Here is a 27,095-nt window from a genome sequence, read left to right as displayed (position 1 = left end):
CGACACCGTTTTTTCTCTCGCTTTGGATGAGTCAATAGACGTAAGCAATTCATCCCAATTCAGCGTGATTGCAAGGTTTTGACAATGAAAGGGACAACAAGAGGGGAGGATTTATTCAAGTCCTTCAGTGAGTTCGCAAAATAAAAAAATCTACTGATGGATCAACTTGTTTCGGTGTGCACTGATGGTGCTCCGTGCGTGGTGGGGAAAATCAGGATTTGTGGCACTTCGTTAACATGAAAAGAGACGCATCCCAAGTTTCTCAACGCCTGTGTAGCGCCTCTCTAGTGTGACAAACTATTATGAGAGGTGGCTAACCTGAGTTCTTTCCCTTTTTAGAAAAATCACAATTCAATTATCTTAATTCTTACTATCTGTTATATAGGCATTCACTGTGAATTTTGAAAATAAATATTTTCTATTAAATTATCAGTGTTCGATTTCTTTTCCCTAGTTTCTCACTATTGCAGTTTAAAATTCCAATTCAACCCTCACAAACCTCTTACCAAATGGCTTAATAAACACACCAGTTATGTATGAACTATATACATTTAATGAAAAAAATAGGCAGATTAAATAAAATTTGTTCTCCAAAAAAAATAAGTTTCAACACAAATTGTCCACACACACAAGCTAAGCTATGGGCCCAAATTAATAAGTCTAAAGCCGGCAAAAATTAACTAAATTTGTCTTACGTGGCTGGCCAGATTCGCTGCTTGCGTGCGTAGTAGCCTTAAACAAAATGGCTCCTTCACCCGAAGGCCAAAAAAAAAACTGAGGGTACCTTAATGAATGTTGTTTCCTCCAAACACTCAGAAAGGCAAATGTTCGTTGAACAGGCGATGCTCCACTCTCTCACGATGCCCGTAGAATCCCTCTCCGTCGGCGGGTCGGCGTCGTCCTCCTCGTCGGCTTCGGCGTCGAGTGTCCCTTCTCCCAGTTGGTTCGTCCACAAACGCTTCGCTCACTTGTTTAGCAGGTCGCTAGACGTTTAGCCAAGTGTTGGGGCTCACCACGAGTCTCTTTGTTAGTGACGGGCGTCGCTAGCTTCTCGGTTAGCGACGCGCGGCCGTTAGCCTCTGTGTTAGCGACGAGCGACTGTTAGCCTCTTTTTTAGCGACCAGCTCCACTCGTCCCGCTTGAGTAGACCACTCAAAGCATCCAACAATGATGGTTGACGTCCTCAAAGTCCTCTTTTTGAGCACTTTCGCCAAAAGTCAATCAACAAAGTCCACAATTTCTCAGCTCTTGCACTCGGCCGTTACCGGACGTCTTTCTACTCAGCCTTCTCGAACGTTCTTCCTCCTCTCTCTTCTCTCGCTCGCTCTCTCAACCCCGGAAGTCCTTACTCCCAAACGGTCATGCAATTAACATTTTTAAAAACTAAATATACATCTTTTTACATATAATTGTGCAAAACATCTCAAAAACTGTTTAAATGAAAAAATATATTTACAAACATGAAATAATTTTACAGAATATATTTTTTGCTCATAATATATAGTAAACACATAACTTGGTGGTTAATGGATGTAAACCTTATAAACTTTTATTTCTCCAACTATTAATATAACATTTGTTTGAAAATACTGATGTATTTTTAACTATGTTACACCCTCCCCCTTTTAAAATGTCTGTGTCCTCACCAGACACTAAATTTGGGCACTGGTTTGGGAAACAATTTAATGTTTACCGATCTTAATGACAATACCACGGTGAACTATAGTCAAAGACTGTTCACTAGGTTTACCGAGCTCGTCATATGTAAGTCTAAGAGTAGGTTTACGGAGTCTTTTAGAATCAGGCTTAGAACGAGTCTTGGGTGCTAGACTGCCTTCTGAATCTTCATTCTTGGGAACTTCTTCATCTGACTCCAACTCCACTTCATTTTCCTCTTCTGAATTCTCATCACATTCCTCATCTATCTTGTCTTGAGATTCATGGGTTATACTTTCTGGATCCAATCCATCCTCTTCCACAGATTCCTCTTCAAGATGCTCCTCTTCACTTAAATCCAGATCTGACTCCGAGTTTTGGTCATGTTGGGATTCAAAGATAGGATCATGGTCGAATTCAATGTCATTCTCTGTATTCTCTGATCTAGCAGCTTTCCTCACTCTTTGTGCTGTAGGTGACTTGGCAGTTTGGGGAATAATGAAATACTCCATATCAGACGATGAATCTGAGGTTTCTTGTAGCTCTCTCGTCTCTCGAGTTGGAACTCTCGGATTATTTCTGGAACTGTTTGATCTGGTCTTGGGCCTGGGAGGTGGCTCTTCAGCCTGACACTCAGATGGCATTCTAACAAACTGTCCAATAGGCAGAAGATGATCCCTGTGGATTGTCTTTGTACCTGGCCGTCCATCCTCGCGTTTGATTTTGAACACAGGCAGATTTGGCATCCTTCCTATTACCACGTAGGGTTCAGGATTCCACTTGCTCTCCAACTTGTGTTTTCCTCTCAGGCGCAAATTTCGGAGTAGAACTCTGTCACCCATCTCTATGGACTGAAAAGTTACTCTCTGGTCATACAGTTTTTTGTTTCTCTGGTGTCTTTTGTCTGCAGCATCAGAGGCCAACTTGTATGCTTGCTTCAAGTCTTCTTTTAGCTTTGCGACGTAGCGACTGTGGCATGCACTCTCTATGCCATCAGGGGACGTACCAAAACAGAGATCAACGGGTAGTCTCGCTTCCCTACCAAACATTAGGTGATAAGGCGAGTACCCCGTTGAATCACATTTTGTGCTGTTGTATGAGTGGACGAGATAGGGCACATGCTGACTCCAGCTACGTTTTTTCTCTCGACCAAGCGTACCAAGCATGGAGATCAGAGTTCTGTTGAACCTCTCTGGCTGTGGGTCACCTTGAGGATGATATGGCGTGGTTCTTGATTTTCGAATACCCATTAGGTTCAACATTTCTTTTATCAGACGACTTTCAAAGTCTCTACCTTGATCAGAATGTATTCTTGCAGGAAGTCCATAATGCACAAAATACTTTTCCACAAGTGTCTTTGCCACAACTTGTGCCTTTTGGCTTTTGGTCGGAAATGCCTGTGCGTATCTGGTGAAATGGTCAGTGACTACTAGGACGTTACTGATCCCCTTTGAGTCTGGTTCCATTGATAGAAAGTCCATGCACACCAAATCCATGGGTCCATGGCTTATGATCTGTTGCAATGGAGCTGATCTTTGCGCAGATGTCTTGTGAGTGACACACTCGCCACAATTTCGAATGTACTCTTCCACTTCCGATGCCATCTTGGGCCAAAAAAATCTACTCCGGAGCAGATCAACAGTTTTTTCTTGTCCAAGGTGCCCAAGATCATCATGCATGGCTTGCATAACATTCTTGCGGAAAATTTTCGGAAGAACCAGTTGACTGACCTCTTCTCCAGAAGGTTTTTTGCTTAGGCGGTACAACAATCCATCTTTCAACGAAAGTTTTCCTGCTTCTCTTTGAAGTCTAACTATTTCAGAATTTGTGGGTGCATCAGGCCAGTGTCCATGCTTTATGGCCTTTACAGCTTCTCTGATGGCTTCGTCTTCCTCTTGAGCTCTTGTCAGACTTTGCTTGGACATCTGTTCAAGGGAATTCAACTGAATTTGTGTGGGATGTGCATACAGGTCTGGAATGCACTTGGACGATGCACCTAACTGAGCGACATACACTGGTGTAGTATAGGTGGGTTCTGAATTGCAGGCAGGATGACAAAGGGTCTTGACCCCAGACGGTGGTATAGTTACCCAACTGTCATCTTCAGAGCTGACTTGGTTTCTTGACAACAGGTCAGCGTCGATGTTCTGTCGGCCTGGTCTATACTGGACATCAAACTCATATGTGGACAAGGCAGCGAGCCAACGGTGCCCCACCGCATTGAGCTTGGCAGTTGATAGTACGTACGTTAGAGGGTTGTTATCAGTACGTACCGTGAATCTTGCTCCATACAAATAGTCATGGAATTTGTCCACAACGGCCCACTTGAGGGACAAAAACTCCAACTGATGAATAGCGTAGTTTCGTTCAGATGCGCTTAACTTTCTGCTTGCGAAAGCAACCGGGCGCAGACCTTCCGGGTATTCTTGGTAAAGTACTGCCCCAAGTCCCTTCAAGCTTGCGTCCACATGCAGAATGTAAGGCTTTTGTGGATTTGCGAAAGCCAATACAGGTGCATGGGTTAGGCAATGTATGATTTTGTGGAACGCGTCAGTGCAAGACTTGTTCCACCTTTCTCCAAAAGGCTCTGACTCTTTCAGATAGACTTTGTTTGGATCGGGAGCTTTCTTCTTACTCTTCTGAGTAGGTGCATAGCCTTTGGTGAGTTCAGTCAGTGGCCTGACTATTTCTGCATAACGTTGGATGAATCTTCTGTAGTAGCCACAAAAACCTAGAAACGATTGCAGCGTCTTCAGATTTGTTGGCATGGGCCAGGTGGTTACTGCTTCTATCTTTTCTGGGTCAGGGGTGACACCATCGGCTGACACTATATGCCCCAGATATTTAACTCTAGGAAGACAGATTTGACACTTATCGACTGAAAGTTTTAACCCAACCTCTCCAAGTCTGTCTAGGACCTTGAGCAGCCTTTCTTCATGCTCTTCAAGTGTTCTACCGAAAACAATTAGGTCGTCAAGGTACACTAGAACTTGCAAAAGGTTCATGTCTCCCACAGCTTTCTCCATTAACCTCTGAAATGTTGCTGGAGCTCCTGTGATGCCTTGAGGCATTCGTTCAAACTGGAAAAATCCTAATGGGCAAATGAACGCCGTTTTTTCCTTGTCCTCTTCTGACATAGGAATCTGGTAATACCCTGAACGCAGGTCAAGCACGGAGAACCACTGACTTCCTGTCAGAGCGTTCAAAGCATCTTCAATGCATGGCGTCGTATATTGATCAGGTATTGTACGACTGTTCAATAATCTGTAGTCAATGCACATTCTCACAGTCCCATTCTTTTTCCTGACAACGACTATTGGAGACGCATAGGGGCTACGAGACTCTTTGATGATGCCAGCTTTTAGCAGTTCTTGCAAATGCTTTCTTACATCTTCAATGTCTGCTGGTGCTAATCGACGAGATCTTTGTCGAAAAGGCCTGGAATCTGTTAATCGGATGCTGTGCTCGGTCCCTTTTGCCAATCCCACATCCCACTCCTGTACTGAGAAGACATGAGACTTCTGGGCAAGCTTTCGTCGTAGTCTGTTCTTCCACTGTTCAGATATTGTGGAATCCCCGAAGTTGATTTGGCTTGCATCAAACTCTGAGGGAGTCTCCTCTTTGGGTGGAATGTTCTCCACTGAGTCAATGTGAAACATACTCCCAATTACTGTTCCCACTGGAAGAGAAATGTCTCTTGTTGATTCATTTTTTACCAGTATTCGGAAACTGTTGATTTCTAATGCTTCACTGGGCACAATCATTGGATGAATAAACACGTCAGCAGGTAATGTGGTTACTGGTGCCGTGTCCATCATCAGGATTTCTTGCTCAACTGGGTGCTTTAGGTCAACTTTGCACACAATTTGCATCGCTTTATCTGGTGACAGCAACAAAGGACCTGGTCCCATCCATCGAACACGCCCAGCTTCGTCGCCTTCTTGAGCTGGTAGCTCAACACTTGACGGCGTACTTTTATTTGTGCCGACAGAAACACGAAGCCCTAGTGCACTCATGACATTAGCATTGTCTTTAAACTGGTAGGCCAACCGTCTGACATGACTTGTGTTGGTGCCAACAATTATTGAAGCTTGTCCTTCCACTCTTGGACTGGGACATATGAGGGCTAAGACCGTGACTATTTGACTCGTCCCAAACACCTCAGCTGGATATTCAAAGTCGACTACAACATATCCACGGTAAGGATAGCTAACATCTGTCAGACTTAATCCCCATAAATCTAGTCCTTCAACTGGAGAAATGGGAACATCAGCCAAATGTTGCTGGTACCAGGAATCAAATATTATTGTCACCTGGGAACCACTATCCATCAAAGCAGTACCTTCGTGCCCATTTACTTTCAATGTCACCAAGCTAGGTGGTCCAACCAACCCCTCAGGAATTCCAGACATTTTTGGCACATCAATTGCACTTTGTGTGACTGAACAGTTCACCTGAGTTGTTTTGGCCTGATTGCATGCTTGACTGTTTTTTGACAAATTCAGCGCTTGAATGAGCTTCTTTATCACTTTAGCTTTGTTTTCCGAATTTGGGCACTTGGCAGCAAAGTGTCCACCTTCTCCGCATTTATAGCAAAATCGCTCCTCCGAACTTTGTTGCTGGCGTTGTGGATAGGTGCTAGCTGGTTGGGACATTTTCACTGATGAGACAGCCACTTGAGGTTCCAACACTTTATTGCTGACTTTTTGTTGCAAGCGTTTTAACTCTTTCTTCAAAGCAGCAACTTCTCGATCAGCGTTACTATCACTGTCTTTTGCATTAACGGGACTCTTTGGAGCATTTGTGGCTTCGGGAGTCGGGTTTGAGACTACTGCAGCTACTAAAGCTTTCAATTCCTTTATCTCAGATTTTAATTGTTGTATTTCAGTTGTTTTTACATCAACAGCTTGTTGTACATGTGAACTTTGTACAACAGGAAAATGTTTTCTTCTTGAAGCTTCATATTCTTCTTCTGTGCGAATCTCCTTTAGCAATTGGAGAAACGATGGGGGTTTAGCTTTTCTTTCTCTTAGTCGAAGATTAACCAGCATCATATCTGAGGCAACTGCACCCCGCAACAACTGTTCTAACCTTACTTTGTCAGCACAATTAGCCAAAAGACCACCTCTTTGGACCACCCTACTCAACGACTGTTCTAGACGTCTGAGGAAGTCTGAGAGTTTCTCCGCTGGCTGCTGCTGCAACAAACGAAAGGCAAAATACAGCTCTTCTCCTGATTCTGCTGTCCCAAAAGCATGCTCAAGTGCTTCTAAACAGTCTTCTGGACTTACTTCAGGATCACCAGTGCGTGCTGCCTGAACAATATCAAGGGCTGGTCCTCGCAAACTTTCCATCAATCTTCGCCTTTTTTCTTTGCCAGAGCATTCACACTCTTCCACAAGTAGTCGTGCCTGACGTAACCAATGTTCAAATTGTTCCTCTCCAGCCGGAGTGGGCAACAATCCTGAAAATGTTCGTAAACGGCGATAGCTTCCTAAATCGTTCGACGGTTTAGTTTTGCCGAGCAACTCACTCACTGCTTGTAGAATGGCTGCTGTAGACTTAGCCGCCTCCTCGGTGTTGGGTGATGGTGCATGCGCGTTCGTTGTGGGATTGCTATCTGCTTGCTCTTGTTCGGTCATTTTCCGGTGTGTTTCACTAGTTACTGGAAAGTGATCAGCTGTGAGCACAGTCCAAGGTCCTCCACCATCAATGGGGTAAACATCAACTGGGACCGATTTACGTTCGACAGTTTCTTTGCATTCACACAAAGCTAGAAATTGTTTCTGTTGTAGGCTTGACGTTCTAGCTCGAACACGTACACGTCCAAGACTCTTCACCGTTTCCATTGTTTCTTCAATGGCTTCTGTGTTCACATCTTCAAACATGAGCACCAAGACCGCATGAGCCTGCTCTAAAGACTCACTTTGGCACCAATCTTTTAATTTTTGTACTAACTGCACTTGAGTTTCCATTTTGGGTTTAAATGAATCACTGACTAATCTACACAATTTACTAACAAACTTCACAGAATGCGCAAAAAACTACAAATTATCCCAGCGGTGCCTCCATTTTTATGTAGCGCCTCTCTAGTGTGACAAACTATTATGAGAGGTGGCTAACCTGAGTTCTTTCCCTTTTTAGAAAAATCACAATTCAATTATCTTAATTCTTACTATCTGTTATATAGGCATTCACTGTGAATTTTGAAAATAAATATTTTCTATTAAATTATCAGTGTTCGATTTCTTTTCCCTAGTTTCTCACTATTGCAGTTTAAAATTCCAATTCAACCCTCACAAACCTCTTACCAAATGGCTTAATAAACACACCAGTTATGTATGAACTATATACATTTAATGAAAAAAATAGGCAGATTAAATAAAATTTGTTCTCCAAAAAAAATAAGTTTCAACACAAATTGTCCACACACACAAGCTAAGCTATGGGCCCAAATTAATAAGTCTAAAGCCGGCAAAAATTAACTAAATTTGTCTTACGTGGCTGGCCAGATTCGCTGCTTGCGTGCGTAGTAGCCTTAAACAAAATGGCTCCTTCACCCGAAGGCCAAAAAAAAAACTGAGGGTACCTTAATGAATGTTGTTTCCTCCAAACACTCAGAAAGGCAAATGTTCGTTGAACAGGCGATGCTCCACTCTCTCACGATGCCCGTAGAATCCCTCTCCGTCGGCGGGTCGGCGTCGTCCTCCTCGTCGGCTTCGGCGTCGAGTGTCCCTTCTCCCAGTTGGTTCGTCCACAAACGCTTCGCTCACTTGTTTAGCAGGTCGCTAGACGTTTAGCCAAGTGTTGGGGCTCACCACGAGTCTCTTTGTTAGTGACGGGCGTCGCTAGCTTCTCGGTTAGCGACGCGCGGCCGTTAGCCTCTGTGTTAGCGACGAGCGACTGTTAGCCTCTTTTTTAGCGACCAGCTCCACTCGTCCCGCTTGAGTAGACCACTCAAAGCATCCAACAATGATGGTTGACGTCCTCAAAGTCCTCTTTTTGAGCACTTTCGCCAAAAGTCAATCAACAAAGTCCACAATTTCTCAGCTCTTGCACTCGGCCGTTACCGGACGTCTTTCTACTCAGCCTTCTCGAACGTTCTTCCTCCTCTCTCTTCTCTCGCTCGCTCTCTCAACCCCGGAAGTCCTTACTCCCAAACGGTCATGCAATTAACATTTTTAAAAACTAAATATACATCTTTTTACATATAATTGTGCAAAACATCTCAAAAACTGTTTAAATGAAAAAATATATTTACAAACATGAAATAATTTTACAGAATATATTTTTTGCTCATAATATATAGTAAACACATAACTTGGTGGTTAATGGATGTAAACCTTATAAACTTTTATTTCTCCAACTATTAATATAACATTTGTTTGAAAATACTGATGTATTTTTAACTATGTTACACCTGCATGAAGCTTAACCCCACCAAGTATCAACCAGACTACAAAGCCATCAGCAAAAGCAAGCAGCACCAGAAGTCGCATTAATGGTAAGAAATACCCATCATTGATTAGCAACAGCGTAACGATGTTATTAAAAATAATTCAGACTAACACAAACCCTTGTACCTTGAAAGTGTTGAAATTACATAAGATGCACACATTACTTGTACTGTATTTTTAGTTTTAAACTTATTGTATGGCTCTCACTGATTTACGTTTTAAAAAAATGTGGTGTTCATGGCTCTCTCAGCCAAAAAGATTCTCGACTCCTATCCTAGTGGCTGCCTTCACAAAAACAGTTTGCATTTGTAGCACCATCCAAATTGCAAGCAGACAGCTGTATCACTCTCAGCTACTGATCTCCTCATAAGAAGCCATTCAACCTTCATAATGTTTTTTTACCTCAAGAAAATAAGGGGTCGGGGTGAAAATGTCATGACTCAGTATCTAAGAAAACACTACGCTTGAAAAGAGGTGCTTGGTTGCACCTCAGCCTCAACAGAGCCCAGTTTGTTGGTGTAAAGTGGGCGTGGTTGGGTGAGGGGTGTGTCAAACAGAAAGGTAAGATGATGCTTATATCATGTTTTTTGCTCCCGATCCAATCGTTTTAGTTTGAGTATCTGCCGATCTCGATATTTCCCGATCCGATTGCTTTTTCCAATCGTTCCCGATAATTTTTCCCGATCATATACATTTTGGCAATGCATTAAGAAAAAAATGAATAAAACTCGGACGAATATATGCATTCAACAAACAGTACATAAGTACTGTATTTGTTTATTATGACAATAAATCCTCAAGATGGCATTTAAATTATTAACATTCTTTCTGTGAGAGGGATCCACGGATAGAAAGACTCGTAATTCTAAAAGGATAAATGTGAATTAGTATATTGTGACTAAATATTGCCATCTAGTATATTTGTTGAGCTTTCAGTAAATGATACTGTGGCCATCCCAAATGCATGATGGGAAGTGCACCCATGTCTGTGCGTAGTGGTACCAATTGATATATCTTCTCTGCGTTGGGAAATAACATAAGGTGTTAAGAAAAAGATCAATTACTACCTTTCTTCCCCACATTGCTTCCCACGATATTTCTAATCATAGGGAGAAGGATTGTAAGGCTTTAGCCAATTAGAAAAAGGCTCCAAAGGCTGCCAAAATTCACTCTACTCCTTTTACGCTGCCTTTTAGCTCTATATATAGGTAAAACGGCGCCATTACAGATTGTACGCGAGAATGCGTGAGTGGGTCGTGCAGCACATGCGTAAATTGCGTTAAATATTTTAACGTGATAAATTTTTTAAAAAATTAATTACCGCCGTTAACGGGATAAATTTGATAACCCTACCTTAAGCCTAAAGACTCTGGATGAGTGTAACATATTATGTCTGTAACGTTAAATACAATTAGAAAACAATTTAATTAAAAAAAAAAAATATATATATATATATATATTAAAAAAAGGCATGACCGATATTTTTTTGCCGATTCCAATACTTTGAAAATGACGTGATCGGACCCGATCGATCGGCATCTCTAGCTTATAGCTGTAATATACTGTACAGGTGTCAAAATATCAGGTACGAGGGGTGGGGGGGGCTGTTGCTACGCATCGCACCCGTGGCCCTGTTCACATTTGTTCCGCCACTGGTGCTTTTGGGCGGAACAAGCTTAAGTTTACAGGAAAACACGCCACTGTCTGCGGAGATAACAATCCTGAAAAACTTGAACAGCCAGCAATCAGGTTCGACAAATAGGATTCAATTCTGTGAACAAAGTCGATTCTGTAGACATTATGCCCATGGAAATTTCTAGTTTGCCTCCCATAAATGCAACATTTAAATGTTGTTTTAGCTCAACTAACAAAGGAAAGATTTGTATCTTTTCAGCCTGTTTGCATATGACTGACTGACTGAGCTTTTTATAGCAAACAAAACTTGATTAAGAAAAAGGATCAGAGCAAGTTACATTTTTTAGCTTTATTGTGCCACAGATATTCAAAGAGACCCTCGTTTCAATACTTTGTCAATCCTCCAAAAGAGGTAATTGCAGTTTTCTGCATAGGTCCATGTTCAGTTTACCACAATTTCTGTAAGACTACAAACGGCCCTGGGGTAACACAAGTTTCAATACAAATTTCATATGAAAAATATAGCGATTCCTTGAAATTGAAAATTCAACTGCAAATAGGACGCACACACATGGAGATGAACAGTGTTATCGTCTTATACGAATTTCCCGCTTTAACCCTTAAAGCAACACTAGATAACTAAGAGGTAGTGTTTTGCCTGAAGGAAGACTGCGTTTCCCATGAGGATGAGAGCACACCCGCACAGTGTCGTAAAATCCTGATCTTTCTGTCACCTGCAGATGGTTTAAACGACATTTCTGTTTCCAACGGCTGTGTGAAGGATAAGGAGTAATAAGGTAAAAATCCTGTTGTGGCAAAACAATAGCATATAACGGTTAGCAACCTGCCTAAGTGCTTTCCTTCAAACCATTTTCTAGTGCTTTTTAAAGTGTGTTTTGGGTCATTGGCCTGCTAGAAGACCCATGACCTCTGAGGGAGAGCCAGCTTTCTCACACTGGGCCCTACATTATGCTGCAAAATTTGTTGGTAGTCTTAGGACTTCATAATGCCATGCACACGGTCAAACAGTCCAGTGCCAGAGGCAGCAAAGCAACCTCAAAACATCAGGGAATCTTCGCCATGTTTTTTCCCCCCTGTAAACTCTGTTTCCCCAAAAAACTCTACTTTTGTCTCATCTGACCAGAGAACATCCTTCCAAAACATTTTAGAAATGTTTTTTTCATATTAGAAAAAAAAAAAAAAAAATGATTTGAATGAATGATTTACTCCATCTGTTTCTCTCTCTCTCTCTCACTTAAAAAAAAAAAAAAATTTATAGATGGGGCCATTCTCAACCGAGGTAGATTTAATTAAAAAAAAAAAAAAGCTACCATAAATATGTTATAGTATATGTTATATTTATATTACTCTCATTACTTAGTTGCATTTTCATCAAAATCAAATGAATTAGCAATTCTTTTCTCAAATACAAGAAAATAAATGTACTCAAATGTACTGTACTGATATTAGTACGTACTTTTATTATTTACAATTGAAAAATTCTGTGAGAATACTAAGTAAAAATTTTCACAGGGGGAAGGAGCGCAAAATTCTTTTTGTTAAATATGACAAGACTTTCCTTCATTCATCTTCTGACTTGATTAGGTAAATATTAATGCACTGAGTATGTAAATAGGTGTGTAAGATTAAACAATGGAGCCCTACTCGGGCCAGTTCATAGCTCAATGGCACCATCCCGCGCCATGTACTATAGTATATGATTTATGTATCTTAGCGGTAATGTCAAGTTTTCCCCTTACGAAATGACAACTGGTTGGACGGGTTAAAGCCGCGACTCCAGGGACTTGTGCAGTCTTGCTATCCCTCTTTTGATTTGCTCGTAGCTCATAAACATAACTATGTTCCACGAGCCCAAGCGCAAGAAGGATGCCAGGAATCTAAAAAAAATGAGGAAAATATCAAATTAGATATGCACTTTTAGTCTTTGTTTTTCATAATACCCTTTATAAAAGGCTGTGGGTCCTTCTTTGAACAGCATAGTGAAAGCGCAATTAAAGGCGCCGCTATACTGTCCAGGTAGGGAGTTCATGTAGCGCGTTTTGATCACGTCCACCGGAGACGCCACCACGGTGGTGCAGAAGCCGGCGGCAAAGGCAGCCGTGAAGTGGCAGGGCATGTTATCTAGGGTGGCGGGGTTAGGAAGATAGGCGTTAGGAATATGTTGTGGTGATCTTTCAACGTGCGCGAGATTCTACTTGCCAGTCATCAGCTTGGACCGCAGGATACGCTCCTTGATGATGTCATAGGTGACCATCTCGCAGCAATTCACGATGGCATTGCGAGTGATATTTGGCAGACAACCTGGGGATTTCACTTTACATTACTATACATTAATCATAATCGAGATAGAAAGTTTAATCCTGATTCAGATTTTTTTTCATAATTGCTCAACCCACTGATGCACTTTAGAGATGAAAATAAGGGAGAATGAGATGAGGGGACAACCAAATAAAGCAATGTATTACTCAAAGATAGGTTAAGTTGAATACAGACATTTATTCTGGAAGTTTTGCAAATGTTTGAGTTTTTTTTTTTTTTTTTTTTTTTTTTTAATAAAGGTTTGATTTAAATGGTCTATAACCTGAACCAATACGAAAACAAGAAAGTTAGTATGCAGTGGTATGAAAAAATATCTGAACCTCTTGGAATTTCTCACATTTCTGCATAAAATCACCATGAAATGTGAGCTGATCTTTGTCAAAATCGCACAGATGGAAAAACTGTCTGCTTGAACTAAAATCACCCACACATTTATAGGTTTTCATATTTTAATGAAGATAGTATGCAAACAATAACAGAAGGGGAAAAAAATAAGTACTGGTAAGTCAGTGCTTCTCAATTATTTTCTGTTACGCCCCCCCCCAAGGAAGACGAAAAAGTTTCGCGCCCCCCCCAAACTCTCTGCCGCCACTGTAAATAGTATCATTTGTCTATAATATTACTATTATAAGTACACCTCTGCCTAACATTGTGTCCTTTTTTCTATTAAAGAAAAAAAAGTAGCGTAGATCAAATTATAATAAAGTATAACTTTATTAGCATTGTTTTGTTTGTAACAGAAAAGACTTACCGTGCACCAGTTTGCTTAAATTAAAAAAAAAAAAAAAAAAGACGTCCAAACTATAAAAGTTCACTCAAGGTACATTTTTGACCATTTGATACTGAAAAATAAAATGTAATAAAATCAGTAAATAATAACAAATTCAAATTGATTAGAAACATTAACTCATGAGGACAATTTGCCCCAAAAATTGACCGAAAAAACAAAGCTGAATCGAAGGGGGGGGGGGGGGGTGTCTTTGGACAGAAGGGCAGTTTTTATTTTCACTGCTCACAGTATCCATTCCTTTGCAATGGTGTGGGGTTATTTTGCACTGAGCATGCTAACAGTGCTCACTGGTTTACTGATATAACACTGACAAAGCGGGACGATTGCTGGCAATATTCGGCACGTTTTCACTGAAAAACAATCAAGCGGCTTATCAATGAGATTGAGGTCTAATGTCTTTATGTGGCATCTTAATTGATCTAGCTTCCAGCTGTCCGCTAAATCATTTTTGGACGCAGTAAACAGTGGTCTTTCCTCATCTCCCACTGCATTAAAAGTCAAAGCCAAAAGGCAAAAGGCCCGAAAAAAGCGCATTCTCGGCGGCCGAGAGAGAACCGTAGGTGAGGGCGGTTGTCGTGACGATCCCAAGCCCAAAATGGCACTTCTCGGGCGGACACGTGAGAACCGGACAAGACAGTGGGTCGCTACGTGAGTCTGGCCGGAAAACGGCTTTCGAAAACGGCGCACAGCTCTTCTTGTCTCTTGTCTGTGTGCTTTTGCTTACTGTAGTTCAAAAATACTGCGCGTGCTCTTGCTTACTTAAAAAATACTGTGCGCTCTCTGACAATGCGAGTGCCACTGCCACCCACTGAGTGGATGTGCAAATACACGTTATTCTCGTGGCAAAAAAAAAAAAAAAAAGCATGTTCCCCGAGGTCACATGCGCCACCCCTGACATCGCTCGGGGGCGCGCCCCACTATTTGAGAAGTACTGCGGTAAGTGAACCCTCTCCCAAAGGACACTTAAAGAGCAATTGAAACCAATTTTTACCAAACAATTTAAGTCATGTGTGTGCCCAATCACTGATGAGTGCTTTAAAGCTGCCCTGCCCACTATAAAACACACACCTGGTAAGAATTATCTTGATGAGAAGCATTGTCTGATGTGCATCATGGCTCGGTCAAAAGAGCTGTCTGAAGACCTGCGATTAAAGATTGTTGATTTGTATAAAGCTGGGAAAGGAAACAAAACCATCCAAGTCTGGATGTTCATCAATCGACAGTCAAAGAAGTTGTCTACAAATGGAGAGAATTTGGCACTGTTGTTTCTCTCCCTAGGAGTGGCCGTACACCAAAGATGATGCCAAGAGTTCAGAGGAGAATACTCAGAGAGGTAAAAAAAGAACCCTAGATTGTCTGTTAAAGACTTAAAGAAATCAATGGCACAGTCCAATATCTATGTGCACACATCAACTATATGTAAAACTATGGTCAAGATTGGTGTTCATGGCAGTATTCCACGGAGGAAGCCACAGCTGTCTAAAAAACATTGTTGCTCGTTTAATGTTCACAAAAAGGCACTTGGAACTCCACAGAAGTTTTGGCGAAATATTTTGTGGACTGATGAAACCAAAGTTGGATTGTTTGGGAGTAACACACAACTTCATGTGCGGAGGAAAAATGGAACAGCTCACCAACATCAACACCTCATTCCCACAGTGAAGCATGGTGGAGGGAGCATCATGATTTGGGGCTGTTTGCTGTATCAGGGCCTGGACAACTTGCAATCATCAATGGAAGAACGAATTCAAATGTTTATCTGGACGTTTTTCAGGAAAACCTGAGGCTGTCTGTCAGACAGTTGAAGCTAAAAAGAGGATGGATGCTGCAGACAATGATCCAAAACACAGAAGTAAATAACCTTCAGAATGGTTTCAGAAGAACAAAATAAGCGTTCTGGACTGGCCAAGTCAAAGTTCAGGCTTGAACCCCATTCAGATGCTGTGGCATGACCTAAAGACAGCAAATCATGCCAGATAGCCCAAGAATCTGACTGAAATACATCAGTTTTGGAAAGAAGAATGGGCCAAGATTAGTCCTGTTCGATGTGTCAGACTGATCTGCAGCTACAGAAAGCGTCTGGTTGAAGTTATTGCTGCCAAAGGAGGGGGGGGGGGGGGGGAGGCACACAAAATATTAAATGTGATGGTTCACTTACTTATTTGATTTTGACAAAGATCAGATCACATTTGATGGTGATTTAATGCAGAAATGTTAGTAATTCCAAAAGGTTCAGATACTTTTTCATACCACTGTAAGAGAATAAAGATTTATTTTTGCATTGATCATTTAGCCTATCAATTAATTCGGTTCATATTTGTCAGAAATGTAGCCCTGACCCCCGCTCACCCAATCTTTTTGGTCTGATTAATGTCCTGTGTACATGCAGGTTACGTTGTTGTATCGTCCCTCACAATGTTGACGCCTTTGCTTTAATCACATACTTATCTGAATTTTATACCCTCAAACAAGCGGCCTAAAAATTTTCTAGTAGACGACCAGACGACCAAAAACAATACTCAATTTCAGGTTAAGGCCAATATTCTGATGTTTTTAGACATTCAGAATTATCCGTCATGCACAACTGTGTAGATTTTTAATCAATCTTCCGCATTTTAGCGAATACCGGCAAACTTGTAACTTTTTGTTTGTCTTGTTGTAAATTTCACTACTAGTCACATTATACATTTATACGCAAGACCTTTCCAAAGTCCTCGGATCCCTTCGTCCCTGGCTATGGTCTTGTAGGCTTCCATGGTGCTGGTGTACCTGGTTGCCGCGCTGCCTTGCGGCATACGGACCTGCGCCTGGAAGCGGATTTTGACCACATCGGTGGGCTGGGCCACCGCCACCGCCATGGCCCCCGTGGTGCAGCCTGCCAGCAGTCGAACCACAATGCTGGCATCTACAGGAAAAATTTACATTAAAGTCATCTTTTTTTAAATTGAGAATTACAAAACTTTGACAATATTGACTGTTTAGTTCTTTTTTTAATATTATTTTAGTTAAAAATATACAAACTATTTTGTCCTTCGTTTTCTTTATTTTATACATACTTCCAAATCAATCAATAAATTATTTACTGGGATCCCCACTTTGTACAAAAATGTACCAAAAAAAGATACTTAATTGTAAGAGGCTCAATTTTTAGGTCAACAATGTCTAAATGATGAAATAATTGTCAATAATGACATTTTTAAGGCATTTAAAAGTTTGCTACATTGACTGCCATTGAAGACAATGGACGTTTGATCCACTTCAACTGGGAGAGCCTGGCCAATAAATAATCGCTGAGAGACTTCCCTGTGGAAATGAACCGGGCATCTATTGCCGTCAATGACATCCAATGAGTTAAACGTGCAAAATAGTTAGCGCTGTGTTCGCACTAAATTTTAGGGTAATAATGTCAAAGGTCAAAGCTTATACAGGTCACAAAATAAATTACACAATAACTCAAGAATGCATGAAGGAATGCATTAAGGGATGCTTAAACTTGCAAGGTATGTTTTGTAACATGAAGAGGTGATTCCATTTTGTGGTGATGAGGTCAAAGGTCAGAAAATGAATTTTGCAATACGTAACTCAAGAATAAAGAGATTATTAACAAACTTCAAATAAGCAGGACGTTTTTTTTTTTAATATGAAAGAGGTGATTACATTTTAAGGCCAAAGGTCAAAGCTCACAGAGGTAAAAAAAAAAAAATTGCGCTAACTCAAGAATTAATGTATTATTATGAAACTTCAGTGGTACCTCTACAAACGAAGTTAATTCGTTCCAGCACCTTGTTTGTAAGTCGAAAATGTCGTATGTCAAGCAGGATTTTCCCATAAGGATACATTATTATTGCATTAATTCATTCCACAGTCTGAAAACCTACACTAAATCCTTAATAAATACTGGTGGTACCATTACAAATGGCAACTACAGATAGCAAAACAAATAAATTATAAATAAAAATCGGAATAATAATTCCGGTAATAATGCAACGAATTCGGCGGATGTGTTTTGTATGCTGTACCTGAACACACCGCGAGGCTGACGTGACAGTGAGATAGGTGCGGTAGAGATTTTACTTTCTCTTTTAATGTTTTCTTGTTGACGTCAACTGCGGTGGACAGTAGGCATGTTGTTTTGCACAACTTCTAAAATGAATGATTAAAAACCTGCCAAAAATGGCGATTTCTTTGGCGATGGTACAACAATAATAATTGTCACCTTAACTTATAAAGACTGGCGAACGGAGGTCGGAGGAGGACTATTGAGATTGCAGACATTCTAAGGCCGTATTGTCGAGCCAGTTCAAGGACGCGCACAACACGCTAATATTTTTCTATCATTTCCGTCTTCATTTCAATGGTAAGCGTTATCTTTTTCCCTTTTTTACCACGCCTGAACTAACCTTCTCGGAACCCATGTTGATTTCGCTCACAAGAAAACCATGCGTCAAGCCTGCGTCCGTCATGCAGAAAACCAAAGAAAATGCGGCGCTGTCATAAATCGTCGTACATCGAGCATGTCGTCGGATGTAGAAACAAATGGCGAGTCAAATTTTACGTCAGATGTCGAAAAGATCGTGTGTCGAGGTACCAATGTGTTAAGTTTGTAATACAGTGTATCACAAAAGTGAGTACACCCCTTAGTAAATACGTACATCCCTAAATGTCCAAATTGAGTACTGCTTGTCATTTTCCCTCCAAAATGTCATGTGACTCGTTACAGGAGTGCTGTCAGCATTGCTGCAGAGATTGAAGAGGTGGGGGATCAGCCTGTTAGTGCTCAGACTATACGCCGTACTCTACATGAAATTGGTGTGCATGGCTGTCACCCCAGGAGGAAGCCTCTTCTGAAGACGGTACACAAGAAAGCCGGCAAACAGTTTGCTGAAAACATGTCAATAAAGCACATTGATTACTGGAACCATGTCCTATGGTGTGATAAGACGATTAATTTGTTTGGTTCCGATGGCCTCAAGCATACAGTGGGGCAAAAAAGTATTTAGTCAGCCACCAATTGTGCCAGTTCTCCCACTTAAAAAGATGACAGAGGCCTTAAATTTTCTTCATAGGTGTACCTCAACGATGAGAGACAGAATGAGAAAAAAACATCCACAAAATCACTTTGTCTGATTTTTAAAGAATTTATTTGCAAATTATGGTGGAAAAGAAGTATTTGGTCACTTACAAACAAGCAAGATTTCTGGCTCTTACATAGCTGTAACTTCTTTAAGAGGCTCCTCTGTCCTTCACTACCTGTATTAATGGCACGTGTTTGAACTCATTTTCAGTACAAAAGACAACTGTTCACAACCTCAAACAGTCACACTCCAAACTCCACTATGGCCAAGACCAAAGAGCTGTCAAAGGACATACCAGAAACAAAATTCTAGGTCTGAATCTTGCTGGGAAGACGTCATCTGCAATAGGTAAGCAATTTGGTGTGAAGAAATCAACTGTGGGAGCAATTATTAGAAAATGGAAAACATGCAAGACCACTGATCATCTGCCGTGATCTGGCGCTCCCCGCAAGATGTCACTCTATGGCAGTGGTCTCCAAACTATTCCACAGAGGGCCACAGGATTTCATTCCAACAAAACAAGATGACACCTTTGCACCAATCTGGTGTCTTACAAGTGTAATCCGTTGATTGCAGTCAGGTGCTGCTTGTTTTCGTAGAAACTTCATTGGTCAAACTGTTGTTTTCGTAGAAACTTCATTGGTTAAACTGTTGGTAATCGATCGATTGGAACAAAAACCAGGACCCACAGCGGCCCTTGAGGACCGGTTTGGAGACCCCTGCCCTGTGGGGTCAAAATGATCCCAAGAGCAGTGAGCAAAAATCACAGAATCACACAGAGGGAGCTCATGAATTACCTGGGGAGAGCTGGGACCAAAGTAATAAAGGCTACAGTAATTTCTGGACTATTGAGCGCCACTGATTAAAAGCTTCACCCAGCACATTTTTAAAGGAAAAACCATTTTGTACATACATAAGCCTCTCCTTCCTATAAGCCACGTGTGCCCACTTAGTAACAAGAGACATTGACAAAGAAATATACGGTTTTCAAATTTTAATAACACACCTTAACTTTTCGTTCCAAACAGCGCCCGCAAACACGGCAGTTATATCGCAACGGCACGGAAGTTACATAACATCAGCATGGAGGTGCAGCACTAATTGTGCTGGTTAATAAAAACATAAAAGTCTTTGTTAGCAATCTTCATCTTCCTCCTGTGCATTCAAACCATGGAAGTCTTCACCCTCAGTGTCGGATATGAAGACGCTCAGATGCATTTCGGCACACACCTACTCAGTCTCCTTCGCTGTCGCCTTCAGTGTCTCCCATAATGAGGCAAATTCATTCCTAGTCCGTGCTGTCCTCGTCACGCAGCAGAATGGCCCCTTCAAAACCCGTTGGTGATGGCGGACTCTTTCACAGCGCTTCACGCTACCAGGCTCCCCTGGCAAACCTATGCAAAAGCTGCTCTTTGCATGCGGCGAGTCTTGGCAAACGATCTCTCGCCGCTCGTCATCAAAGCTTCCCATACAACTCGGATGGCCAATTTAATTTCTTCAAGCATTTTCCATGATGCAGGTATGCCAATTCTACTCATGCACAAAGACGGATGCACAACGCACAAAGTTAAACTACCGGTAATAGTGCAAACTAGCGTCTTCCTCCACACATATATTCCACGTGTCTCACTCCCACATTCCATGCTCGAGCGCCCCTGGCGGCCGTCAGAAAAATACACAAATTGGCCACATCATTGCAGGACCCAAAATGAGGGAAAAAAAGTAGCGGCTTGTGGTCCGGAAATTACGGTACTATCAATACAACACTCCGCCACCAGGAACTCACATCCTGCAGTGCCAGATGTGTCCCCCTGCTTAAGCCAGTGCACGTCCAGGGGCCCATCTGAAGATTGCGAAACAACATTTGGATGATCCAGAAGAGGACTGAGAGAATGTCATATCGTCAGATGAAACAAAAAATTGAACTTTTTGGTAGAAACGCAACTTTTTGTGTTTGAAGGTGGAAGAATGCTGAATTGTATCCATACCCACTGTGAAGCATGGGGGTGGAAACATCATGCTTTACCACATTTTTTCTGCAAAGGGACCAGGAGACCTGATTCATTTAACGGAAAGGATAAATGGGGCCATGTATTGTGAGATTTTGAGTGAAAAGCTCCTTCCATCAGCAAGGGCATTGAAGATGAAACGTGGCTGAGTCTTTCAGCATGACAATTATTCCAAACATATTGCCCGGGAAACAAAGAGTGGCTTCGTAAGAAGCATTTCAAAGTCCTGGAGTGGCCTAGCGGGTCTCCAGAGCTCAACCATATATGAAATCCTTGGGGGGAGTTGATAGTACATGTTGCCCAACGACAGCCCCAAAACATCACTGCTTTCGAGGAAATCTGCATGGACGAATGGACCAAAACAACTGCAACAGTGTGTGAAAAGCTTTGAAGACCTACAGAAAACGTTTTGACCTCTGTCATTATCAATTAAGGGAATATAACAAAGTATTGAGATGAACTTTTGTTCTTGACCAAATACTTATTTTCCATCGTAATTTGCAAATAAATTCTTTAAAAATCAGACAGTGATTTTCTGGATTTTTTTTCTCATTCTGTCATCGTTGAGGTACACCTATGAAGAAAATTACAGGCCTCTGTCATCTTTTTAAGTGGGAGAACTGGCACAATTGGTGGCTGACTAAAAACTTCTTTGTCCCACTGTATGTGGCGGCGACCAGGTGAGGAGTACAGAGACTCCTGTAACGAGTCACGACATTTCGGAAGGAAAATGACAAGCAGTACTCAATTTGGACATTTAGGGATGTACAGTGCCTTGCAAAAGTATTCGGCCCCCTTGAACCTTGCAACCTTTCGCCACATTTCAGGCTTCAAACATAAAGATATAAAATTTTAATTTTTTGTCAAGAATCAACTACAAGTGGGACACAATCGTGAAGTGGAACAAAATTTATTGGATAATTTAAACTTTTTTAACAAATAAAAAACTGAAAAGTGGGGCGTGCAATATTATTCGGCCCCCTTGCGTTAATACTTTGCAGCGCCACCTTTTGCTCCAATTACAGCTGCAAGTCGCATGGGGTATGTTTCTATCAGTTTTGCACATCGAGAGACTGACATTCTTGCCCATTCTTCCTTGCAAAACAGCTCGAGCTCAGTGAGGTTGGATGGAGAGTGTTTGTGAACAGCAGTCTTCAGCTCTTTCCACAGATTCTCGATTGGATTCAGGTCTGGACTTTGACTTGGCCATTCTAACACCTGGATACGTTTATTTTTGAACCATTCCATTGTAGATTTGGCTTTATGTTTTGGATCATTGTCCTGTTGGAAGATAAATCTCCGTCCCAGTCTCAGGTCTTGTGCAGATACCAACAGGTTTTCTTCCAGAATGTTCCTGTATTTGGCTGCATCCTTCTTCCCGTCAATTTTAACCATCTTCCCTGTCCCTGCTGAAGAAAAACAGGCCCAAACCATGATGCTGCCACCACCATGTTTGACAGTGGGGATGGTGTGTTCAGGGTGATGAGCTGTGTTGCTTTTACGCCAAACATATCGTTTTGCACTGTGGCCAAAAAGTTCAATTTTGGTTTCATCTGACAAGAGCACCTTCTTCCACATGTTTGGTGTGTCTCCCAGGTGGCTTGTGGCAAACTTTAAACGAGACTTTTTATGGATATCTTTGAGAAATGGCTTTCTTCTTGCCACTCTTCCATAAAGGCCAGATTTGTGCAGTGTACGACTGATTGTTGTCCTATGGACAGACTCTCCCACCTCAGCTGTAGATCTCTGCAGTTCATCCAGAGTGATCATGGGCCTCTTGGCTGCATCTCTGATCAGTTTTCTCCTTGTTTGAGAAGAAAGTTTGGAGGGACGGCCGGGTCTTGGTAGATTTGCAGTGGTCTGATGCTCCTTCCATTTCAATATGATGGCTTGCACAGTGCTCCTTGAGATGTTTAAAGCTTGGGAAATCTTTTTGTATCCAAATCCGACTTTAAACTTCTCCACAACAGTATCTCGGACCTGCCTGGTGTGTTCCTTGGTTTTCATAATGCTCTCTGCACTTTAAACAGAACCCTGAGACTATCACAGAGCAGGTGCATTTATACAGAGACTTGATTACACATAGGTGGATTCTATTTATCATCATTGGTCATTTAGGACAACATTGGATCATTCAGAGATCCTCACTGAACTTCTGGGGTGAGTTTGCTGCACTGAAAGTAAAGGGGCCGAATAATATTGCACGCCCCACTTTTCAGTTTTTTATTTGTTAAAAAAGTTTAAATTATCCAATAAATGTTGTTCCACTTCACGATTGTGTCCCACTTGTTGTTGATTCTTGACAAAAAAAATTTAAATTTCATATCTTTATGTTTGAAGCCTGAAATGTGGCGAAAGGTTGCAAGATTCAAGGGGGCCGAATACTTTTGCAAGGCACTGTAAGTAGTTGCGGTGTACTTTTGTTGCCAGGGGTTTAGATATTAATGGCTATATTTTGAGTTATTTTGAGGGGAAATACATTAACTCTATTATATAAGCAGGACAGACTACTTTTCATTGTGTCAAATTGTCATTTTTTCAGTGTTGCCCCATGAAAAGATATACTTAAATATCTGCAGAAACGCGAGGGGTGTACTCACTTTTGTGATACACTGTATGAAACGGAAGAGGTGATTACATTTTGGGAGGTCAGAAAAAGAATTTCGTGATAACTTGTTTTATGCTTATAAGGAATACCTACTCTACAAAATATGGCGATGCTTTGAATTTGGCTTCTTAGGTGGGACGTGTGCTCTCATAGCGCTCCTCTCTCTAGTCTACCACGTGTTTTCCCCTAAAATCACATTAATGAAGTTATCAAGTTGAAGGCTGAAAATGGGGAGCAGGAAAAATGAATGGCCGCTTTGGTTAGTACGCCCTTGGTGTGTAAGGTCTTGAGTTTCAACACGAAACATTAATTAGGTGTGTGTGGGGAGGGCGCTCCGGTCAAACTGGTCTCACTGGCAACAGGTATAGTTTTACTCGTCTTACCGACAACCTAAAACAATTTAATGACACAGAAGAAAAAGCCTGCAGCAAAACCACGTGGAATGTATCGATTGAGTGAGCACAAGTCAGGACGTTTCCTATTACTGGTGGCACTCACTCTCTGAGCCGCTGCTGTAGAAGTGCTTCATGGTGTCATACAGGCCAACCCGCACTGATGCAAAGCTCATCTGTCTGTGCAGGCCGGCGATCAGTCCGTTGTAAAGTCCCCTAGCCCCCTCAGAGTTTACGATGGTGAAGATGGTACCAAACACACCTTGGTATGTGGCCCTCTGGCCTCTCACCAAGGGTTTGGCTTCGCCTTGTATCTAGAACAAATGAATGCAGTGACCCATCTATCGAGCTGAGGATCTCCCATTTCTGCTCACCTGCAGCCTGACTTTAGCAGTGTCCAACGGGAAGGTGACCAGGTCCGCCACACATCCGGCCGCCCCGGCCGAGAAGATTTTGACAAGCACTGACGGCTGCAAATCAGCAGATCTTCCTCCGTCAGCCATCGTCAAAACAAAAATGTTTGGCTGAGGATCAACAAAAACAACTACGCACCTCTGGGAGTTGCATTATAGTGACTTCAAATGTCTGTTAGGAGGAAATATTACAGCTGAGCGCTGGTGTCGCGCCTCTAGCCGTACGAGAGCTGCAAATTGTCATGCCGCTATTGAAAAAGAAAAGAAAAAGACTGGCAACCGGTTGCTCAGTCTGTTGTGCGTGCACGCTCGTGAAAACGTCAAGCGAACACGCCCGACGCAAAGCCACGTCACCAGTGCAAGTATTTGACTCCAAACTTTGAGCAAGCACATTGAATGGATAGCAAATATTTATTTAGAAAATAAATTTCTATGACACTTTACAGTAACTTTTTTCTCTCATTTCTATACATTAAAAAGCACAACATCATGTCGACTAATCATCGTCATCTAAGCGAGTGGCGCAGATTCTGGCAAATCTTTCAGTCTCTCTCCTCCTGGAGGTGGGCGACATGGAGGGACAGCGCCAACGACCCTTGTGAGGGATGTGAAGAGGAGGAAGGCCACCCTCCTGTCGAATAGCAAATTAGATATTAAAGGACAAACACAAAAGATAGATAACAAAAGGGTTGGGCAATAATCACACATTTGAACTCATTGGCTACAAATGACAGCGCTAGACATTTGACTGGGAGAGGCTGGCAACGAATGATGGCTCAAGCCCTACCAGTCAAAATGGATTGGACATTTACCACCATCAATGGCACCAAATGAGTTAATATCAAGTAATAAGCATGAGATCCTTACATATGGACATCCAAAAGTGCCGAAATGATTTTAAATGAAGATTTAAAACAAAACAAAAAAGAAAAAATAAGCTTATATATTTCAATTTTTTTTCAGATATATATACTAGTCCTTCACAAAAAATTAGAATATTGTGATAAAGTTCATTATTTTCTGTAATGTACTGATAAACATTAGACTTTCATATATTTTAGATTCATTACACACAACTGAAGTAGTTCAAGCCTTTTATTGTTTTAATATTGATGATTTTGGCAAAAAAGTCAAGAAAAACCAAAAATCCCAATCTCAAAAAATTTGCATATTTCATCTGACCAATACAAAAAAAGTGTTTTTTAGTACCAAAAAAAAAAAAAAAAAAATCAACCCTCAATTATTCATATCAGCTATGCACTCAATACTTCGTCGGGAATTCTTCTGCAGAAATGACTGCTTTAATGCAGCGTGGCATGGAGGCAATCAGCCTGTGGCACTGCTGAGGTGTTATGGAGGCCGGGATGATTCCATAGCGGCCTTAAGCTCATCCACAGTGTTGGGTCTGGTGTCTCTCAACTTCCTCTTCGCAATAGTCCACAGATTCTCTATGGGGTTCAGGTCAGGAGAGTTGGCAGGCCAATTGAGCACAGTAATGCCATGGTCAGTAAACCATTTACCAGTGGTTTTGGCACTGTGAGCAGGTGCCGGGTCGTGCTGAAAAATGAAAACTTCATCTCCATAAAGCTTTTCAACAGATGGAAGCATGAAGTGCTCCGAAATCTCCTGATAGCTGGCTGCACTGACCCTGCCCTTGATAAAACACAGTAGACCAACAACAGCAGCTGACATGACACCCCAGACCATCACTGACTGTGGGTACTCGACACTGGACTTCAGGCATTTTGGCATTTCCTTATCCCCAGTCTTCCTCCAAACTCTGGCACCTTGATTTCCGAATGACATGCAAAATTTGCTTTCATCTGAAAAAAGTACTTTGGACCACTGAGCAACAGTCCAGTGCTGCTTCTCTGTAGCCCAGGTCAGGCGCTTCTACCATTTCAAGCACATGCCTGTGCACGGTGCCTCTTGTTTCTACTCCAGACTCAGTCTACTGTTTCTGCAGGTCCCCCAAGATCTGAAATCGGCCCTTCTCCGCAATTTTTCTCAGGGTGCGGTCCCCTCTTCTGATTGTGCGGCATTCCCTGCCACGCTTTTTCCTTCCCACAGACTTCCCACTGAGGTGCCTTGATACAGCACTCTGGGAACAGCCTATTTACTCAGAAATTTCTTTCTGTGTCTTAGCCTCTTGCTTGAGGGTGTCAATGATGGCCTTCTGGACAGCAGTCAGGTCTGCAGTCTTGCCCATGATTTCGGTTTTGAGTAATGAACCAGACTGGGAGTTTTTAAAAGCCTCAGGAATCTTTCAGAGGGGTTTTGAGTTAATTTGTTGATTCAGATGATTAGATTAGTAGCTTCTTTAGAGTACCTTTTCATGATATGCTACATTTTTTTAGATAAGGATTTTTGGTTTTTCTGGATTTTTTTTGCCAAAATCCTCAATATTAAAACAAGAAAAGGCTTGAACTTCTTCAGTTGTGTGTAATGAACCTAAACTATTTGAACGTCGAATGTTTATCAGTACATTACAGAAAATAACGATCTTCATCACAATATGCTAATTTTTTGAGAAGGACTAGTATATATACTATATATATATATATATTAAGGCTGTCAAACGATTAAAATTTTTAATCGAGTTAATTACAGCTTAAAAATTAATTAATCATAATTAATCGCAATTAATCGCAATTCAAACCATCTATAAAATATGCCATATTTTTCTGTAAATGATTGTTGGAATGGAAAGATAAGACAAG

The 27,095-nt window shown here is 41.5% G+C and overlaps 3 protein-coding genes across 5 annotated transcripts in view; all 3 read right to left on the bottom strand.

Annotated features, from left to right (window-relative positions):
• Positions 1 to 286: 286 nt before the first annotated feature.
• LOC130911119 (uncharacterized) lies at positions 287 to 8,955 on the bottom strand. The gene has a single exon (XM_057828838.1). The coding sequence runs from the start codon at positions 7,629 to 7,631 to the stop codon at positions 1,683 to 1,685; it is 5,949 nt and encodes a 1,982-aa protein (XP_057684821.1). The 5' UTR covers positions 7,632 to 8,955; the 3' UTR covers positions 287 to 1,682.
• A 216-nt stretch (positions 8,956 to 9,171) lies between these two features.
• Positions 9,172 to 24,545, bottom strand: LOC130911123 (dicarboxylate carrier SLC25A8-like). Of its 2 annotated transcripts, XM_057828841.1 has the most exons (6): positions 24,337 to 24,545; positions 24,069 to 24,276; positions 16,580 to 16,783; positions 12,969 to 13,070; positions 12,710 to 12,890; positions 9,172 to 12,646 (listed from the first exon to the last, which is right to left on the bottom strand). In XM_057828841.1, the coding sequence occupies exons 1-6, from the start codon at positions 24,463 to 24,465 to the stop codon at positions 12,532 to 12,534; spliced, it is 939 nt and encodes a 312-aa protein (XP_057684824.1). In that variant the 5' UTR covers positions 24,466 to 24,545; the 3' UTR covers positions 9,172 to 12,531. The 2 variants fall into 2 exon arrangements, with proteins under 2 accessions (XP_057684824.1, XP_057684825.1); XM_057828842.1 differs by lacking the exon at positions 16,580 to 16,783.
• Positions 24,546 to 24,720: 175 nt separating this feature from the next.
• LOC130911118 (C2 domain-containing protein 3-like) overlaps positions 24,721 to 27,095 on the bottom strand; it is a 67,735-nt gene continuing 65,360 nt past the window's right edge. For both annotated transcript variants that reach the window (XM_057828836.1, XM_057828837.1), the window contains exon 31: positions 24,721 to 25,006. In XM_057828836.1, coding sequence (XP_057684819.1) covers positions 24,872 to 25,006 — 135 coding nt within the window. In that variant the 3' untranslated portion in view covers positions 24,721 to 24,871. The remainder of the gene's footprint in view (positions 25,007 to 27,095) is intronic.

Source organism: Corythoichthys intestinalis, unplaced genomic scaffold, assembly GCF_030265065.1.
Source record: "Corythoichthys intestinalis isolate RoL2023-P3 unplaced genomic scaffold, ASM3026506v1 HiC_scaffold_23, whole genome shotgun sequence".
Lineage (NCBI taxonomy): Eukaryota > Metazoa > Chordata > Actinopteri > Syngnathiformes > Syngnathidae > Corythoichthys > Corythoichthys intestinalis.
The sequence above is the reverse complement of the archived record's forward strand: the minus strand, read 5'-3'. Positions and strand labels throughout refer to the sequence as shown.